The 19,658-nt window shown below is 40.4% G+C and overlaps 1 protein-coding gene across 2 annotated transcripts; it reads right to left on the bottom strand.

Annotated features, from left to right (window-relative positions):
* Positions 1–5,274: 5,274 nt before the first annotated feature.
* Positions 5,275–18,070, bottom strand: LOC111840088 (putative ferric-chelate reductase 1). 2 transcript variants are annotated; one of them, XM_072700064.1, is made up of 16 exons: positions 17,671–18,070; positions 16,306–16,492; positions 15,884–16,017; positions 15,514–15,611; positions 14,987–15,095; positions 13,311–13,505; positions 12,185–12,283; positions 11,729–11,867; positions 11,518–11,625; positions 10,941–11,056; positions 8,937–9,023; positions 8,481–8,572; positions 7,628–7,686; positions 6,834–6,983; positions 6,704–6,726; positions 5,275–6,538 (listed from the first exon to the last, which is right to left on the bottom strand). In XM_072700064.1, exons 2-16 carry the CDS (start codon positions 16,490–16,492, stop codon positions 6,449–6,451), a joined length of 1,686 nt encoding a protein of 561 aa, XP_072556165.1. In that variant the 5' UTR covers positions 17,671–18,070; the 3' UTR covers positions 5,275–6,448. The 2 variants fall into 2 exon arrangements, with proteins under 2 accessions (XP_072556165.1, XP_072556166.1); XM_072700065.1 differs by having other exon boundaries at positions 16,306–16,528; positions 17,671–17,683.
* Between the last annotated feature and the right edge of the window lie 1,588 nt (positions 18,071–19,658).

Raw genomic sequence — 19,658 nt, 5'->3', positions numbered from 1 at the left:
TCTTGGAATGTTCCCTCACCTGAACTTTCCAAATGGTCATCTGGAATACCTTCCAAAGGTTGTTGACTTTCAATAATCCCAGTCAAGAAGTTCCCCAACTTCTCTGTCTCTGGTGTAACTGAGGGTCCCCCACCTGTCTTGAAATGCTCTCTACAAAGAACAGTGGTTCCCCCCAAGTTTATTTTAATGTTTTTCCACAGGACCATTGAAAGATAATATAGACATTGAATTAGGATGTCTATGTAAATATGTTACATTTTGGTGCACATACTTGTTAGCCCCATCTTTTATGTTACGTAAAACATTTACAATTGACTGATTTGTAATATTGGGGCAACAATATATAATCTTACCTGAACATGTTGGAGTGTCTATTTTGTTTCTTTGTCCATTTTAGTTGAATTCTTTCAAAATGGAAGTCCATTTCTTCTTCTTCCAGCTTTCTGCTCCTGAATCATGCTGTTTGTTTTCAGTTACAGGGTACTTTAACACAACTTGTTTGAAGAGGGTCTTCTCAAATGCACTGAAGTTCTTTGAACATTTTCTTTTGCCTTTGTTCATGTCTGCTTGCGTTTGGTATCTAAGATTCTGTAACACCCAGTACTTTATGCTTATATATTGCAAATACTCCAGTTTTTGTGTCAACCTCACCTAACTTTGTTTAGCGTGGATGAATTAAGTAGAATTAGCCTAGTCCTTACAGAATAAACTTTCTTAAGATGGCTGTAATTAATCACTTCCAGCCGCATCTTGTTTGTTCCCTCATTAGTCATATATTTAAATGCTTCCCAGTCTTGTATATCCCAGTTCCGTCATTGAAGTCATAACCTTGTGTAGGCTGTGCTTAGCCTTCCTCTGATCCACCCATTTAAATCCCCTGAGATCCTGTTTTTGTTTGTGTCCTTTTGAGTTTAATAAAACCCCTTTTACCCACTGTGCAAATATACGTCTAAACGATGTCTTTTCGACGTCATTGTCATACGTAGAAATGATGTCCCCTGAGGAGCCAGAATGAAAGTTATTATGATGTCTTTTTACAACGTCTTCTGAACGTCGAATGCTGATGTCCGCTGGACCGCTATACAGTACAAGGTTTCAAATAGAACAGTACAGAGCTAGTTATTTACCAAGCTTGCTCCCATGTCCTTCATTCCTCTGGACACGACAATAATATTTAAATTAAGTCAGTATAATATTATTGAATTATATTTTTAGTACGCAGTATTAGATAGATAGATAGATAGATAGATAGATAGATAGATAGATAGATAGATCTGGTGGTATGAGTCAAACTGGTATAGTGGATTATATGAAGTGTAAGTTTGTCTAGGCATTTCATTATTATGGATGTGAGTGCTACCGGCTGATAATGATTTAGCTCAGAGGGACGAGGTTTCTTAGATACCGGAACGATGGTAGATGTTTTCCAAATTGTAGGAATAGTCACCAATCTGCATGAGTCCCAGAAGATGGAATGGAGGATGGGAGGTAGTTCTGTGGCAAATAGCTTCAGTACTTTAGCTGGTATACCGTCAGGCCCGGCTGCCTTGCCAACTTTGCATCTGCTCACATCCTCTACAGTAAAATGTATGTAGGATCATCAGAGGAAAGGGCATTGAGCAGCTCCTCACAGACAGCAGAGTAGGCCTGGTTATCGAACCGTGTATAGAAGGAGTTTAAGGAGTCAGCAAAGGTGGTAATATCGGTGGCTATGGGATGAAGGTCATGGCCGGGTATTTGACCAGTGAGTAACTTTACTATATGGAAGGCCTGTTTGGTGTTCATTGTACTGAACCCCTGCTCCAGTCTATCCTTATATTTGAGTTTGGCATTGATTATCTCATTCTTTACTTGTCTATTGAGTGACGACAGAAGACCAGTCCTTGCGTAGAAATGCTTTGTGTTTTTCCTTCAAGCTGTACTTCATATGGGAAGTGATCCAGGGTTTGGAGTTAGGATATCTCCTGACAATTCTGGCGGGGATAGTGGAATAAATACAAAACTTGATGTAGTCCGTAATTACGGAAACTTTATGGTTCAGATCACCCTGGAAGATGTCCCAATCTGTACATGCAAGTAAACCCTGTAGTCGTTCAGTTGCCTCCTCTGACCAGAGGGTGGCGTGGTGCACATGCGGTTTGATGTACTTCAGTTCCGGTTTGTAGCGAGGTAGCAGGAAGACAACACTGTGGTCAGAGGTGTCAAAGATGTTACCATAACATAAGCCCAGAGTATTAAGATTCCTAGTGGGAATATCCACATACTGATAAAAAGATGGCAAAACAGCGTCGAGTTTACAGTTGTTAAAACCACCCGCAGTAAACACCGGGGCGTCGGGATATTTTGCCATCATGGAGCTGCCGTCCTCAGCCACTATCTCCGCAGCTGCCTGGGTGTTGGTGCTTGGTGGAATGTAGACACCGCTAAGGTAGAAGGGGCGGGGCGTACAGATAGGCAGCGTCTCCACGTCAGGTGTACAAACAATGCAGTGTACTTTAATATTCGTGCACCACCCCTTATTACTAGCTTTAAAATAAAATATTTGTAATATTTTCCAATATCCCCGGATAAAGTTAAAATTTGCCTCAGCCTGACCATAAAGGTGGTTTTTTTTTTTTTTTTTTAAACACAGTCTCCAATTGTCCAATATCAACAGCCACAGTGAGAGTTTGATCTGCACCATCCACCTGCTTTGACCTTGCGCAAGTGGGTATGCTGAACATCAGCGTTTTGATCTTTATCTTCCCTATCACTTCCTTTCTCAGCTGGTTCTCATGTGGGTCCAGACATGGACGATGCACCTGCAGCTGTTTGCCAGTACACAATAGGCTAATGTTACATGTTGTTTTTTTTTGCCTGCAACAGAAAAGTAAAAAGAGCATCAGGGCTGCAGGATTCTGGGTAAAATAAGTTGTTTCCCCTCAGATTTGAGATCACGATTTTCTCGATTCTTCAGCAATATAGGCATATTTCTCCTATTTATTTTGCATTACATATTGTCTTGATGAAGACGGGACAAACGATATATATCAGATAGGGACGCACCCCTCCTGGGAACACCAGATGGGTACCAATCCGGGACATGGGACAAGACACAAACTAGGAGCATGTGACAGATCTGGGCAGGACTACACGGGCAACATAGAGGATGACCAACATACACCAGGCCAGGGTAGAGAGGTGAAGGGACAACAAAGACAGGGACAGTGACATAGGAAAGGACTACAGGGGATATAGTCAGGATGAGATAATGACAAGATAGGACAATGGGACAAAAACTGTGGCGTGAAGAGGGATAACGGGGCGTCTGGGGAGTCTTCCAGACCCTGGGAAGCTGGGAGATGACCCTGGGCCATGGATCTACCCGAGACTGTTCACTGGTGAGGTGGAACCCTCTCCGGACCACAGAACAGGATAGCCTCAGAGGGCCACCAGGGCTAGAGGGTAGTGAGGGGCCAGAGGACACTGAGGTGACTGCAGGACTGGAGCAGGAGGCCGACGAGGGAGTTGCGCGCCAGCCTGGGCGACGAGGGAGTTGGGCGCCAGCCTGGCTACAATTGGCAAACAATGAAGGGGCTGCCTGAGCGATGGCAGGACATGAGGCATGTGCCTCATCCTCTGCTGATCGCCACCAGGCCGACGCCCGACTCCCTGGCTGCCATTAGCGCAGAGGTGCCTGGGCGATGGCAGGACACAAGGATAGATCTGCCTCCACAGCAGAACCCCCAACTACAGCAGCCTCTTGGAGGCCACTGAGGATGATGACGATGACAACGGGGACTGCAAGGCAGGAGCCGACGTGATGGCTGGAGATGGCGAGTGGAGTAAGGCCAAGACATCAGGATGGCGGACAAAGCCAAACATGCTGAGCAACCCAGCACAGTGTTCCGGCCGGATGCGCGATCTTATCTCAACCGGGGTCCGATGACATGGCTGCTCTTGGGCCAGGTTTGAGCGGAGTGAGCTTCTGGGGTCCAGGAACATGAAGCGTGTGGAGCGCCCCCTCCTGGCCCAGGCTCTGAAGGCTTCCTCATTCTCCTTCACCTGCGACTGCCTGTGGTAGGAGGAGCTGCAGGTTCAGCGGGTTCAACCGCATCAAGCTGTTGGAAGCATGCGGGATCATCCACAATGGGTTGTAGGAGACCAGCGGGCAAATCTTTGGTGGGCTGTGCTGCTCATTCCACCTCCCCCATACACCACCGGACCTCCCCTACCTCCTGAGGATCCGTGTTAAGAACAAACCTTGCCAAAAATCTTTTCCACCCACAGGAAGAGTGCGCAAGCTTCCGGCACTTTCCACAGAGTGGGGTTGTACCTTCATGGCAGGTACTGATCCATGTTGGCTAATAATATCCCTCATCTCTTTTAAAACTATAGGCAAGATGCCATGAGGGCCCTGCGATTTGTTTATTTTGAGCTTAGCTCAGTTATATATGTATTGCTCATAGATGACACTGTATTCATACTAAATGGTGGTAGGTTACTTGTGTTCTCTAGTGTGAACACCAGTGTAAAATAATCATTAAACTCATTTACTATATTAATTTCATTTTCAAGTATAAGATCCTTACTATCCTGCAAATTAGTGATTTCCGCTTTTAGAGCTCTTTATTGGAAGAAACTTTTATTGTCATCCTTAGCCTCCAATGCAATCTTTCTTTCTACATTCCTCTTGGAGAGTCTAATGTTATTTTTTATCTCAACCTGTAGACTTAGATACTCCTGCTTTATTTTGAAATCATTAGTTATTTTCCATTTGTGGAACAGAGCCCTTTTCCTCCTGACTTTATTCTTAATTTCCGTAGTAAACCACCTTGGCTTCAGTTTTCTAGATTTAGTTTTGCTGGAAACCAGTATGAAGTTCTCTTGCACTTGCAACAATGTGCTTTTAAAACAGTCCCATGCCTCTTCAACCGTTTTGCTATTTAACTCCATCCAGTTTACAGTTTCTAGTCCCACCTGTTCCAGAAGGTCTTCCAGTGCCCCCTAAACCTAACCCTAACCCTAACCCTAACCCTAAACCCCTCTTTCCTACACCACCCTTTTAGCCACACATTTAATCGCCTTATCTCAGCTAACTTAGCCTGACTTGCACGTGGCACGGGAAGCATTCCAGAGAATACCACCGTGGACGTTCTGCTTCTAAGCTTATCCGCGACTTCTATAAATTTCTCCTGCAGAACAGCCCTCCTGCCCTCTCCTATGTTAAAGCGCAAAAGTCAAAGTCAAAAATCTTAAAATTGTAATAAAATTTCATTGAATAAGGTTACATGGTTCAGTTGCATCATATAGTTATAATAAAAATTGTACAATGATTTATACTTTGAATGTAATTATACTGTTTCAATAAATCCAAAACATACAGTAAGTGAGGTGATGCTAAAAATTAGATTGCTTTGTAAAACCTAGAAATGTGATACATGTACATGAAGTTGCTATCATTATAAATGCATTAATCAGAGTTTGTTATAATGATTTGAACAAATAGGTTATTATAAAACTTAATAAAAAGTCACATTAAGCTTCACAAATGGCCAGATTATGTAGCTTTTCTCCAGAATGCCTTCCAACACAGGAAATATGATCCCAAATAAAAAACATAGTTGGATGGATATATATATACACACACACACACACACACACACACACACACACACACACACACACAGACAGACACACACACACACACACACACAGACAGACAGACAGACAGACACCCCCCCACACACACACAGGTTTGTATTGTAATTATATCTTTGTGAGGATCCTCTCCATTCGTTTCAATGGGAAAAACTCCAAACCCAACATGATGACCTTAACTCCCACCAGCCCTAACCTTAACCATAAATAACCAAACAAAATATGAGACTTTTGGCATTTTTACTTTTTTCATTACATTCACAGATAAAAAAATGTCTTTATTACAATGGTCCCCACAATGTTATATAAACCTAATCCACACACACACACACCTCTGGAAAAAAATTGAGATCACAGCAAAATTTTCAGTTTCACTTGGGGCCTGGAAGCAGCCTGCTGCTCAGCGTAGCCGGACAGATGCTGGGCCATCCGTCGCTCTTCCTGGCCCCTGTCCCAGCGCTCTCTCTGTGATAATCTGCCAGCAGAATCAGGATTAAACCAGCATTTCAAATTTCAGATTTTTAAAAAATATGAGGGGTCTCAATTTTTCCCCAAGCTGTGTATCTTTTGTTTGTATTTTGCTGTATTTTAAAAACAAAATAGAATTAGAATGTGCTATACGTGCTACTGTGTGACATGCTCAAATAAATATAGAAGAGGGATGGATGGATGGATGGATGGATGATGAAATTCCCTGAAGATTTCTCTCTCATACTGTACATAACCAGTCCTCCTGTTGGGGAGTACCAAAAAAGTATTCTTTCTCTTTTCCTTTTAGTCATAGATGTATTCCTTGTTTCTGGAGATTTCATGACAGACCGATTCCACACAGAAGGGTGATCAAAAATGTAATGTTTCCGAGGAAGAAAAGAATCAGAAGTATCACTTCTAAAGGTACCTGTGTGGAAGAAATTACAAAGGAAAAATGTTGGAGTTCTCTGGCCTGGTGATTTATTGCAGGCTCATTTAAGTAAAAAGAAAACCAGGTTTGGTAGTAAAATCAGGAATGTCCAGGCGCTTGTGAAAAATGAAAAGATGGATAAATGGATGGACGTCAGCTTACCAAACTTGAAATGTCTTCATATACTGTGAGACGACAAAATCACGGAATCACAATGTTACAGAATGTACATCACCTCAAAATGTCATTGTTATGTCTTACATTTTTTTGTGCTTTTGATTTTTCATGTTACCTTCTGGCCCAATGTTTTTGCTCCACTGAGCATAGAAGTCAAAGAGCAGGAAGAACAAAGCCTCCCAGCCAACAAAGCCTCCCATCACTTTGGGGAGCCACTGGTTTGGCGATGTGTCCACCAGTTGTAGGCCAGTAAATATGGCACCCACTGAAAACAAGAGACCATGATTCAGCACTAAACTCATTTTTCTCATTTCAAATAAATCCAATTCGATTTTATTTGTATAGCGCATTTTCACGACATTGCATTGCCTGAAAGCGCTTTACATTATCCCCACCCAAGGGCCCCAGTGAGGAAGCCAACAATGGCAAGGAAAAATTCCCTACAAGGAAGAAATCTTAGGAGGATACGGACTCAAAGGGGGAGCCCATTCTCCAAGGACCGGCAGAGGAAATCAGAGGAGCAAAATGATGGCACACAGGTGCTGTTTCTGCTTCTGATGGTAGGAAGAACATTGTGGTTCAGCAGCAGCGCGTGCAGAAGTGACGTCACAGGGCCAAGGGTGGGGAAGGAGTGACGTCACAGGGCCAAGGGTGAGGCAGGCCCAGTTTACCAGTAGAGTTTCAGATGCCAGGAAAATGTCACATTACTTAGAAAACTTTAGCCCAATATTTTGTGAAATGTTCACGAACCCATTGTTGTACCAGCCTTTCAAAAAGCTTTTTGCAGCATTAATATTGTGCAATCATTGTAATTTTCCAGTGAAAATTTTTTACCTACGTCATGATTATCTTCCGTTAAATAGCTACCATGCACTAACTAGCCAGGAACATTTTATAATTTTTTTTTACCTGCCAAGCCTTTAATTGTCAGACCATTCAAAGCATGTATCCAGTTGAAAATGTACCTCCTGCGATAAACATCAAATGGAAGATGTTGTGAAATAGGAATTTTGTAACACTTTACTCAAGGCCATATTTTTGTAATTTATGAATACATTCATAACAAATAATAATGCATTCATAAACCATTATAAACATGATTATAAATATTTATCAAAAGGCATAACATTATACCCATGTGTGTTATGCATTTTGAGCTTATGAAGCTCTCATCTGTAACACACTATAAATACCTTTATATTGCATTAAAATACAGCACTGTGCAAAAGTTTTAAGCAGTCTGAAAAAGTAAAGTTCAAATGATCTTCACGTTGGTGCAAAACTATGATATTATGTCTGTCAAAGTGAGTCAGCTTCGCCATTTCAAAACCTCTGCTGAAGTCACCCTAGTATTTGCCACAATCTTCCAATACACCCATGTTGTTTTTGAGTCGACGACTAACCCCACCTCGTATGGCTAATCTCTGACCTTTTGAAAATAATGATATTAATTAATTAAGTAAGCCGGTGTTGAAATTTAACAAATACATGGAGTGGATCATCTAACCATCCAGCAAGATGTCAGTAAATTTTTGGAGAACTGGGGAAATTCTTGTTAGTTTTTGTTATGTTACCATGTTACTTAATTTTCATAGGTTCTAATGTTAAATTGTGTTTTTTGTTCTGAGCACATACACTCCTACTACTGAAATAAATAGCTTTTAACTTTTCTTTAGGCTGCATAAGACACAGTGCTGTACTTGAAAAGTACTGTGTATAATATATAACAATAATATAAAAATTAATATTAATATCCACTCACCACTTGTGACTGGGCTGGCATCGGAAAATAGCCACAATTGGTTGGAAGAAGGTCAGAATCATGACTAAACAGCCCAGAACTGAATGTGGGTTCTGGTAATAGAAAACATAAAGAATACAAGATAATGATCAGTGTTCCCTACTATGCACAATAGTACTAATTTCTATTAAGAATACAAAAACAGATTAAAAGGCAGCAAGTGCATCTTATAATAGCAATGGAAGAGTTTAAATGTAACACAAGCATTTTATTTTTAGTATTAACAAGAGTCATTATCATATGTGGTGGCCTCATTCTTCTGCACCAAGATTATTTGGAAATTCACGGTAAATTGTCTCCAAATTGAAAGAAAAACATCTTATTTACTGTGCTGCACAACTGCCAACTCAAAGAAAATAAAGGCTTTTCTCAGCATATCATTATACGTGACTAGCAAAAGTCACAAGTCATACTCACGTCAAACCAGTCCCCTGCATTTGCAAAGATCAAGATAAAGGCAATGATGGTAAGAATGTAAGACAAGGACAAAAGGCCCACATGTGCCTGGGGAGGGTAAAAGACAGTACAGTGTCACATGGGGTTTGACATTAAATAACACTAAATGGACCATGACTTGAGTCAGAGTAATGACGACATCTCTGAGGTGTGAATATATACATGTCAAAGACACTGGTTTTCATTGTCACTTAGTGCTCCATAAGTGAAGTTTGTAATCTGGTGTTTAACAAGTTCAAAAGACTGGAGGGTAAATGTCCCTGCACCCTGGATATCCACAGCTATATTTCTATGGTAAAAACTCAGCTTTTGTGGTTTGTTACCACCATAAACCTATCCAGAGCATGTTAAACAAACAAACAAACAAACAAACAAATGGATGGATGGATGAATATATGGATAAATATACAGTTGTACCTTAGAACTCGAATTTAATCCGTTCAGAACTCCGGATCGAATCCTAAAAAGTTCAAGTTGTGATCGAATTTTCCCCATAAGAAATAATGGAAAACCAATTAATTGGTTCCCGGCCCAAAAAATTACACCTAAATATGTTTTTTTAGCATTTAAACACAAAATGAACCGAATAAAACAAAAAGAGCATATACTGTACTAAACACATCTAAGCACATTTATCAAAACAGTAATTTGAAAAGTAAGAAAATAAATGTATCCAAACAATGTGTAAAGTTAAAAAAAACAATGTGTCCTGCCCTGATCCTCCGCTCCTTCCGTGTGCCACACCCCCTCGTTAACCCTGTGTGGAATCCCCGTGTGATCAGCTGTTTCTGGTTGTTGTCATCAGTCCTCTGTATTTAGTCCGCGTTTCAGTTTGTTTCCCCAGTCCGTTCATTGTATTGTCCATCTGTGTTTTGCCTGCCTTACCTGTAATTAAACCCCGTATTCCCCGATACCCTGACGTCTGCGCCTTTGTCTCTGTTCCGTCCCCGCTCGGCAGGATAATATTGTAATAATTAAATGTATTAATGTTTTATTATTAATATTAAAATCCAAATCCAACTTCAAATTTAAAAAAAAACTTCAAATAAACTCCAAACTTCAAATTAATAAGAAATCTTTATTTTTAAATTTATTTTATTATATAATAATAATAATTACTGTTACTGTCTATCATTGTCTGAATGTATTTTTAAAGTCTAAATATATGTATTCAGCTAGTGTAAACATGCACGATGCTATCACAGCGAATGCGAGGCTGAGACTGAAGCGTTACCCTTTGTTTCCAGTGAGAGACGTGCCGCGTGACTCATTTCCCCACGCATACAACTTATCTTAGGTCGGCGTTCACGGTTTGACTTCTGAGATTCAGATCGAGTTCTAGCTAATTTTTTTTCGAACTGGTTGGTTCAACTTTTAAGAAATTCGAGTTCTAATGAGTTTGAGAACTGAGGTACCACTGTATTATATAACCATAGAGGTGGAAATTTCAGGTCCAGAAAGTACAAATCCAAACCAAGGTTTTGTTCAAACCATATAAAGAGTCACACTCACCAGGTACTCAACTGGCTGGTTTATACAAAACCTTGGTCTGGATTTGTACTTTCTGGACCTGAACTTTCCACCTCAAATCCACCCATCTCCCTTATCCAGTCCAAGGTCAATGTGAGCCTGATGGTCCATCCTGTGGGCCTCCCTGGAGGAGATGCACATTGACCAGTCCGTTGCAGGGCGCACACATGTTCACGCACACTATGGGCAAGTTAAAGACACCAGTTTGCCTGAACTGTATGTCACTGGATTGTGGGGTGACCCTGAAGAAACCCTTGCAATATTCAGGTGCGTTGCTAAGATCTTAAGACATCCCACAAACTGAGAGCATGCTTGTTATAACATCTGAGCTAAACAATTAATTTAGGGCTTCAGCCCCTTATTCCCCAGCCTAGTAACACCTGTACACCCAGAGAGCTGGAGGCAGGGTCTGTTAAAGCACAGAAAGTAACTTACCAAAAACCAAAGGTCTCTGTTCCAGTAGCCTCTCCCTTTGGTGGCTCTTTTAAGGTATCTTGCAATGATCATGCCCAGACTCCCAGTTGTCATCCAAGCTATCAGCATTAATGAACCTACAAGGGAAAAATTCTGATCATTATTGAATATTTATAGATACAGGGGTGTTGCAGGAACGTGGATTCCTTGGGAGACTCAGGGGACCCAGCACTGTATTGGGGCCCCAGAATCTACTGTTAGGGGTGTCCTGCTGGACAAAATGTAGTAAATGTACTGAGGGGGCCCAGGGTGACATTAGCGATAGATATATATGACAGTATACATGGCCCAGTATGTGAAATACCAGGTAAAACAACATTAGACATTTACACAAGCGTTTCATGGTACGGTCATTTCCTCTGCTCTTGTCATCATGCAAATCTGGATGCAGGAATACATGGATAGTATACTAATTACAATTAATGAATAATATTACTAATTATTATTAATGAATAATAATTACTAAGTAGTAGCTTATTGCTATTTCTGATGACCAATAATGAATAAAAAAAGCCATTTTTGAAAAAAATAAAATTACCGTGTGCTTTGGCAGGACGAGGATCATCCACTGTCCCCGTAACAGACGGTGTAAGCTGAACTCTGCCTTTTCTTGTGAATTTATCTTTATGGTGCTGGATTAAGCCTCCTGAGATCAATGGACCAAAATGAGAAATGAGAGGAAACTGCACATAAGAAATCACAACAAAACCAATCACTGAAGTAAATATGCTGCTGAAGTTGATGTCTACCGCTAACGGGTCCATAGGCGTAGAAGAGATAGGAGGAGGTGGTCGGTGTGGAGCTTCTATAAAAGGAGATGGGGTCGTGGGAAGTAAAGGAGCAGCTGATGACTCCATTGACATAAGACACGCTTATGTCAGAAATGTTCTGTGCAGAGATAAAACAAACAATTCCTTTCCATTTGTACTAGAAAGAAAATCAAATTTTTTTTTAACAAAAGTATTTTATACAGTAGATAGCAGGTGAATGAATGAATGAATGGTTTGATTGAAATAGTGCTGAGTGAATTAATGGGTATTATTGGCCCAAGGATTATATATTTACCATTTATATTATTGGCAAACCCACTATTAATACACATTCAGTGGAACCACTTCTGTGGAACAGTTCTGATTATCTAGCTGTTAGTTCTACTTCAGACTGTCAAAAAGCACTATAAAGTAGGAATAATATGACTACAGTACCTGGGCTATGATATCTGGGGTTTTCATCCCTGTGGAATGGGCACGTTGCACTTGAACTTGTCCTTGATTGTAAATGCAAATATAAATATCATCATTTCCCTGGAAAAAAAGACAAAATATATAAATAATATAATAATATTATATAAAGTGATTATATAAAGTGATACGATTTCTCTGAAGATATACGTCAGGTCAGCATCAAAGTATTATACATGCATGCAGTACAGTATGTGTCCGGTTGGCTTTATTGTCATAGCATTCATATACAGCTATATAGTGGCACGAAGTCCCCTAGGTGTGATGCACAAACAGCGAATGACAAATGGAGGGATTCACAATAGTTTCAAAAGTAGTGAATTATAGGGCTAAACAAGACAAGGGGATTGGGATTAAGTCTTTATAAACGCAACCCAGAGCGTGTATCAATGGTAATAAATAAAGCAGGAGCATGGAACTAAAGTGAATGCGTGCATGCATATACAGTAACATTCAAAATTGAGTATAACTGCTTGTAACCATTTATGCCTTAAGTTGTGCAAAGTGAGATGATGCAGTGGTTGGGACTGTTGCTTCCCGCCTCTGAGACCTGCGTTCGAGTCTCTGCTATGGCTCTATGTGTGTGGAGTTTGCATGTTCTCTGCATCTCATAGTAGGGTTTTCTCTGAGTGTGTTAGTTTCCATCCACAGTCTAAGAACTTGCTGAGGTTAATTGGAGTTACCAAATGTCCCATAAGTGTGAATGGCGTGTGACTGTGCCCTGTGATGGCTTGCTGTTCCCTGCCTTGTGCCCATAGGTTTTGCCCCGTCCCCCACGACAATGAATAGGACAAGTGGTTGTAGAAAATGAATGGGATAGATTGTACAAAGTTTGTCATATGGACTAATGAATGAATATTTGGGTCCATCTCCATTGTATTTGTAAGCAGGAGTACAGCTGCCTTCTTACTGGTAAATACAATTTGGACAATAAACATAAATGCAAACACAGATACCTGCATCTAGAATTGCAACTGGAAATAAATCCACCCTGTGCAGATTTTATCTTGAGCAGGCGAGTACGTGGCAAAAACCAAATATGTTTTAGCAAAATAAAACGTCACATATTTGATTTGAGAAAGAGCATTACCATAAACAGATCGTAAGAAAATCCAATGGAGACATAACCGTCCGATGGGCCAGATATTTCCATATGAAGGTCTGAACTGTTGGATGACATCACTACAGACATGAAGTAGCAGCTGGAACTGGTGGCGGGGTTACAGTTATCTGGCTGACTCAGGCAGACCTTGCTGGCTCCACAGCCATTGCTAGATATGGTTATCTATAAAAAAGAAGCAATATTAACCAATTAAAATATCTCCTCCTGCAACTCTGCATAGGACAAGTGGTATGAACAAATGAATGAATGAATGTTTCCCAGGAAGGGTCATAATATACAAAGTAAAGTGCAATGAAAATGTTTTGAGCTGTTTATCAACATAGGAAGTGTATTTCTCAGAAAAAACACAGAATTTAACATTTGAATATTTGCAAATGAACAGTATCACAATAAAAAAAACAACAAGAATGACCAGCAGAAGATTATTTTGGCTCTCAAACCTCTCTTCTAGGGAAGCCCAGCCACTCCGGGTATATGTTAAATTTCACTACCTGCTCATTAAGTAAGGTAATTATTTAAATAATTATATGAGGTAATGTTTAGCCAAATATGGTATGTGGTGGAGTAAATGGGTATATTTGGATGGTTACTGCAAATAATGGGGTGATTTTAGGAGGTTTTGAAATGGCTAAGCTGACAGACTGACAGGCGTCACAGCATTACACCAACGAGGGGGTCATTTAAAGATCATCTTTTGCACAGAAGTGCATATTTTTTCATTCCTGGTTCTTCTACTCTTACTAATGGTAGCTGTGTCTCTCACAGCCATTTCCTGTCAGATCTCAGAGAAGCAAAAGCTCCTTCTGCCACTGTTACAGTCGTGGCTCCTGCTGAAGGAAGGGAGGGGAGAGCAGTCGAAATCCTGGGCTGTGATGTTTCTCCTAAACCTGGACACTGCAGGTTCAGCACCATGAGCTGTATGGAGCTCCTATCCCTAATACATTGCCTTTCCTTGGATAAAACAAGTCAGTGTCCTGTGGTCTAAAGGTCTGGAGAGGCTCCAAGGGCTGTGTGTGTGTGTGTGTGGGGGGGGGGGGGGTTATGGGCCGTCTCTGTTGCCACCGTGCATCAAAAAATAAAAATCAAATATACATCATTTTATTTTCTAAGCAGTGGTGTGACCACCCTCATGAATATTATTGGCCCCTGGTGACATCATCAATCTGCAGGTGTGACTGCCAAATGTATAATTAAGAATAGGTTAATATCTGCCAGAGTTCTTCTGTACAAAAGCTATTTTCTAGCAAAAAGAAGTCTGCCAGGATTACAAAGCTAACCTGCTCCTTGTGCAACAGGGTTAAAAAATTTCAAGAATGAGACAGACATCCCATTGACCAATCCCAGGCTTAATCACTAGTTAGCTAGTGCTTTATTATACACATGAAAGACAATTGATGCTGGTATATGGAACTGAACGATTAACATGACTATGATATTTAACAATACTGATGTAATTGCTTTGCTTGCTTTCTATAAAGCTGATACTTACACTGTTGTTAAATGTTGTACAATTTGCCATATGAAAGACTAACAAGTAATCAATTGACCATGCTAGCACTAACTGGAAAAATGACCTATGAATAACATTACTCAAACAGGTCCCCTATAGAGTCAGTCCACCTATAGAATGCTAGTGTACTTACAAGAGATGGAGCTGTTGTGCTTGTATTTTGAAGAGGTTTAGCATTATAAATAACCACAGAACTTTTGACTTGAGTCCAATAGACCTTTTCAGTTTGAACAAAGGTAGCACTGTGGCAAAAGCAGAAAGACAAGCAAATATTTCCTCAATATCCCATGAAATATCATTAGAAATTGTTAGGTAATGCTTTACATTAACTGCACCTTCATAATGCAATCATCATGCATTTGTGGAACACTCAGTGCACCTTCATAATGCCTTTATTATGCATTTATGGAACATTCATAAGCAGCATGTAAGTTTACCTGAACATCATAACAGACCTTATCAGCTTTAATATGCATTAATGACAAACAGAATATGATTACTTGTGTGTTATATGGCAAACATGCAAACTTGAATGTTGAGTATGTTGAATTGCAGGCATTTTCAGATGACGCTCAAAGCAGTATTGTACACCAAACAGCTCACATGAATCCTGCATGGAAGCTGACTTGCAGACGAGCTTCTAGTCACCTACATAAATACCTGAATGTAATGTTTCCTAGGTTTCCTGTCACTGGAGCCGTCCACAGAGCTGTCACTGATGTTTTGAGTGAGGCAGACGTATGGGAAACTGCTGAGTTCTGAGCAGAACAGACAGCAGGTGGGGAAATAATTGTCACAAAAGAGCAAAGACGACCCTGGATGTGGCTTCCCAAAAGAATCTATGCAATTTAATATAGTTCAAACAGGCTGTGAAGCTGACATGCGTGGGAATCTAGCTTTGCAGCCCGGAATGCAATGGCAGATGTCAAAGTTCTTTGTGTGAGATGCAATTTCATTCTAGAATTTTCAGTGAAAAGCACCATAAAAAGATTGGATAAGAAATTAACTTAAATATATGTGTGGTACTCACATTAAGCCCACTGCAGTTAAGAAGCTGAGCATCACTTTTTCTCACAGTGAAAGTGCCCAGAGGCTTGGTCTGGCCGACTCTGCGGGCTTGTAAGAGGAAGCCCTTGAACGGGTTGGGTCCTGCTTGGAGTGTCACTTTAACAAATAAAATCTACGGTATTGTTACCATTACAACTTTTTTCCTGTCCACATCAAATGCACTGACTTCCTAATTTTATGTGACATAGTTATGAAATTATTCAATGAATTTTTAAATAAAATTATTCAAATACTGCTTTCAAATCCCTTTTTCATGAATGCTTGTTGGTCGCATTGGGATTAATTAGTGCTTTGAAACACAAAGGCTTGTGAAGGGGACTTACATATTATTATCCACCATACTGTACATTCTATACTTGAATTTAACACAGCAGTGGTGATTACCTGCAATGACATCACCTTTCCGGAAAGTGGTGGGATGCACGGAGATAGAGAATGGGGCTTGAGATGTCTGTCCGGTGGTTTTGTGCTGCGGTTCCATGGTATTACAGCTGTTTTGAACTTTGCCTGAGCTGAAGCCCCCAACAGCCCGCAAGGTCCAGACAATGGTGAGCAACATGTACACATGCATCTGGAAAGAAGGTTCTCGGTCAACTAGCCTGAACTTCTGAAAATGAGACCGATTCCAAGGTGAAACAGCAGAGAACAGGAAAAGCCTCCCTATGGGTACATTGTGCAAATAAGATGTTACTTAGAAGGGGCTGGTGATTGTGTGGGCACACAGGAGTGAGTGTGTGTTATATGAAGGGTGTAGGTCTTATATACAGTAGTTACGTATTCAGTGAATGTTGAGAGGCAAAAATGTTGATATCAGGTCTTGTGACTCATTTCGTATATATGTCATGCTCGCTCACACGCACACATGCACACAGACTAAACTGAAAGCGTAGCATGTTCATAATGGAGTGTGTTAAGTCAGCATCACTAATGGACCAGGAATTGTCAAACTAAGATTGTTGCTTGATTTTGATAAGAATGTTCACTTAGCAGTGATCTTCAGGAGCTGAGATTTCTTTTCCTCAACTACAAAAAAATTGAGTACAAAAATGCAGTTGTCTTACATGCATGTGAACTTATATTATAAAGGATTATTCTGTGAAATAAAGTTTTGCATGATTTTTAATCTTCAAATTATCTGTGTGAGTATGTGCATATATGTGTCCTTGCGTAGGCTGCAGGCCCCACTGCAACTCTGACTAGGACACGTGGTCAGGATGGATGGATGGATGGATGGATTACTCATTTCCAGTCTGTTTTTGTGTTTTGTTTTACTGCATCATTTAAACAGCAAGACCAGACAGCAAATAAGAAGTGCATGGACCAATGACAGCTTTTATGAACAAACACTCCTAAGCCACCTGAATGAAAAATTATATTCACTCAAAAAGTGTATTTGAAGAGAATTTTGCATATATATTAAATAACAAAACAGAATGCTCTTCATAACACTTTCTAAGCATAAGGTAGTTGCTTAATTTTATGCTCACAAGAAAACCTTAAGCAAATATTTAAATGACATTTAGTAAACATGGATTTCTTTTTTAAGATTTACAGAGTAATCTTTTTATCAGAAACTAAAGGTAAATATTGTATAACTGTAGCAACTGAAAATAAAAACAATTCCTTAACTTTTCTTAAATTGAATTTTCTTAAACAATTAATTTAAATTCTCTTTCCATTGACCCCATTATCCATAATGATATCTTTGTTTTTTTCCTCCTCATAGTAAATGTAAGAGCAGTTGCTTACCTCTGATTCACAAACACACAGAAAGTACTGTGCTGGCACAAGGACAATCTTTGTGTTTTTGGAGAATCTGTGAGTCTCCACCCCCACTTGATGATAGGAAGGCAGAAGGTGCCACAGGAATTGTTTTTCAATCAGGTGAGTTACAGAACCCTGCCCTTAGCAACTGATCCTCGGGGATCATGTATCAAGTAACAACAAAAAAATCAACAATTTCTTGTTGGTCCCTCAGCAGTTTTCTGGGAAAATGCTTCATGTGAGTGAAGGAAAAAAATAAATAAAACGTCATGACTACAAGTAACTGTCATGTCCTGTCTGCCACATCCACCTGACCATTCTACCTTCCCTGACCATCCAGAGCCATGCCGCTTATGCCATTGTCTTACTTCTTGTTCCTGCCTCATTTTAATCACTCCCAGCTGCCTCTTGTTTGCAGTCTGAATTGTTTGTTCCCGAGTCCAGTAATTTGAAGTGTTCCTGAGTCCAGTCATTAACATCAGTCTGCTTGTGTGGCCAAGTCCTTCCCCGCACGAGCATTCTCTGTTTTTGACCCCTCGCAGTCTGATTTGTTTCCTTGCTCCTGTTTGTTTTCAATAAAGCCATTTTCTGTTCTCTCAACACCTACCCTCGACTCCCTTGGTTTCTGGTTGCAACGCCACTATTTAATAAATATATTTGTTCAGCATGGATGAGTTTAAGTACAATTAACCTAGTCCTGATTTAAATTAAGCACTGAACCAGACACTGGCCCTGTGTGATTTAGCTGCAGATTTTGTAGCACTTACAGAATAAACTTTCCTAAGCTGGCTGTAATTAATCACTTCCAGCCGCCTCTTGTTTGTTACCTCATTAGTCATATATATAAATGCTTCCCAGTCTTGTATATCCCAGTTCCGTCATTGAAGTCGTAACCTCATGTAGGCTGTGCTTAGCATTCCTCAGATCCACCCATTTAAATCCCCTGAGATCCTGTTTGTTTTTGCTTGTCTCCTTTTGAGTTTAATAAAACCCACTTTAGTTATTTACCAAGCTTGCTCCTGCGTCCTTCATCCCTCTGGACATGACAATAATATTTAAATTAAGTCAGTATAATATTATTGATTTATAGTTATAGTAGGCAGTATTACTAACTTTAAAATATTTGTAATATTCTCAAATATCCCTGGATAAAGTTAAAATTTGCCTCAGCCTGACCATAAAGGTTTAAAAAAAAAAAAACACCACAGTCTCCAATTGTCCAATACCAACAACCACAGTGACAGTTTGATCTGCACCATCCACCTGCTTTGACCTTTCGTAAGTGGGTATGCTTAACATCAGTGTTTTGATCTTCATCTTCCGTATAATTTCCTTTCTCAACTGGTTCTCATATGGGTCCAGACATGGATGATGCACCTGTAGCTGTTTATTTCCCCTCAGATTTGAGATCACGATATTCTTGTATGATTATTGAACAATATAGGCCTATTTCTCTTATTTTGCATTACATATTGTCGATGAAGATGGGACAAACGTTACATACCGAAGCATATTATCAGATAACTTTGAATACTGATGTTTAAATATCGGTATGGTATGTTATCAGCACCATAGCTAAGGACATAACTATGGAAATAATGGAGATGGAGATGTAGAGCGGCCCTTCCTGACCCAGCCTCTGGAGGCTCAGGACGAGCAGTGGCCTCATCAGGGGACGAGCCTAGAGAGCTGGGAGCGTCCTGTGTGGCCTCTCTAGGCCTGGATTCTGAGAAGGACTCAAGGCACTGGGTCAGGCAGAGGAACTGCTATGGGCACTGCTAGCTTCTTCCATCTCCTTCCCATGTGACTGCATATGGTAGGAGGAGCTGTGAGTTCAGCACATTCAACCACTGCAAGCTGTGGGATCATCCATGATGGGCTTCGGGAGGTCAGCAGGCAAATCTTTGGTGGGCTGTGCTGCTCATTCCACCTCCCCCATACACCGCCGGACCTTCTATACCTCCTGAGAATCC

The sequence above is a fragment of the Paramormyrops kingsleyae genome, chromosome 15 (genome assembly GCF_048594095.1).
Source record: "Paramormyrops kingsleyae isolate MSU_618 chromosome 15, PKINGS_0.4, whole genome shotgun sequence".
Classification (NCBI taxonomy): Eukaryota; Metazoa; Chordata; class Actinopteri; order Osteoglossiformes; family Mormyridae; genus Paramormyrops; species Paramormyrops kingsleyae.
The sequence above is the reverse complement of the archived record's forward strand: the minus strand, read 5'-3'. Positions and strand labels throughout refer to the sequence as shown.

Coding starts and splice junctions, on each gene's coding strand:
- LOC111840088 (XM_072700064.1), bottom strand. CDS start 16,492: ATGCATGTGTACATGTTGCTCACCATTGTCTGGACCTTGCGGGCTGTT. Junction 12,284..13,310: donor TTTCTTACGATCTGTTTATG/GTAATGCTCTTT, acceptor CTTTTTTTCCAG/GGAAATGATGATATTTATAT. Junction 7,687..8,480: donor TGCCAGCCCAGTCACAAGTG/GTGAGTGGATAT, acceptor TGTTTATCGCAG/GAGGTACATTTTCAACTGGA.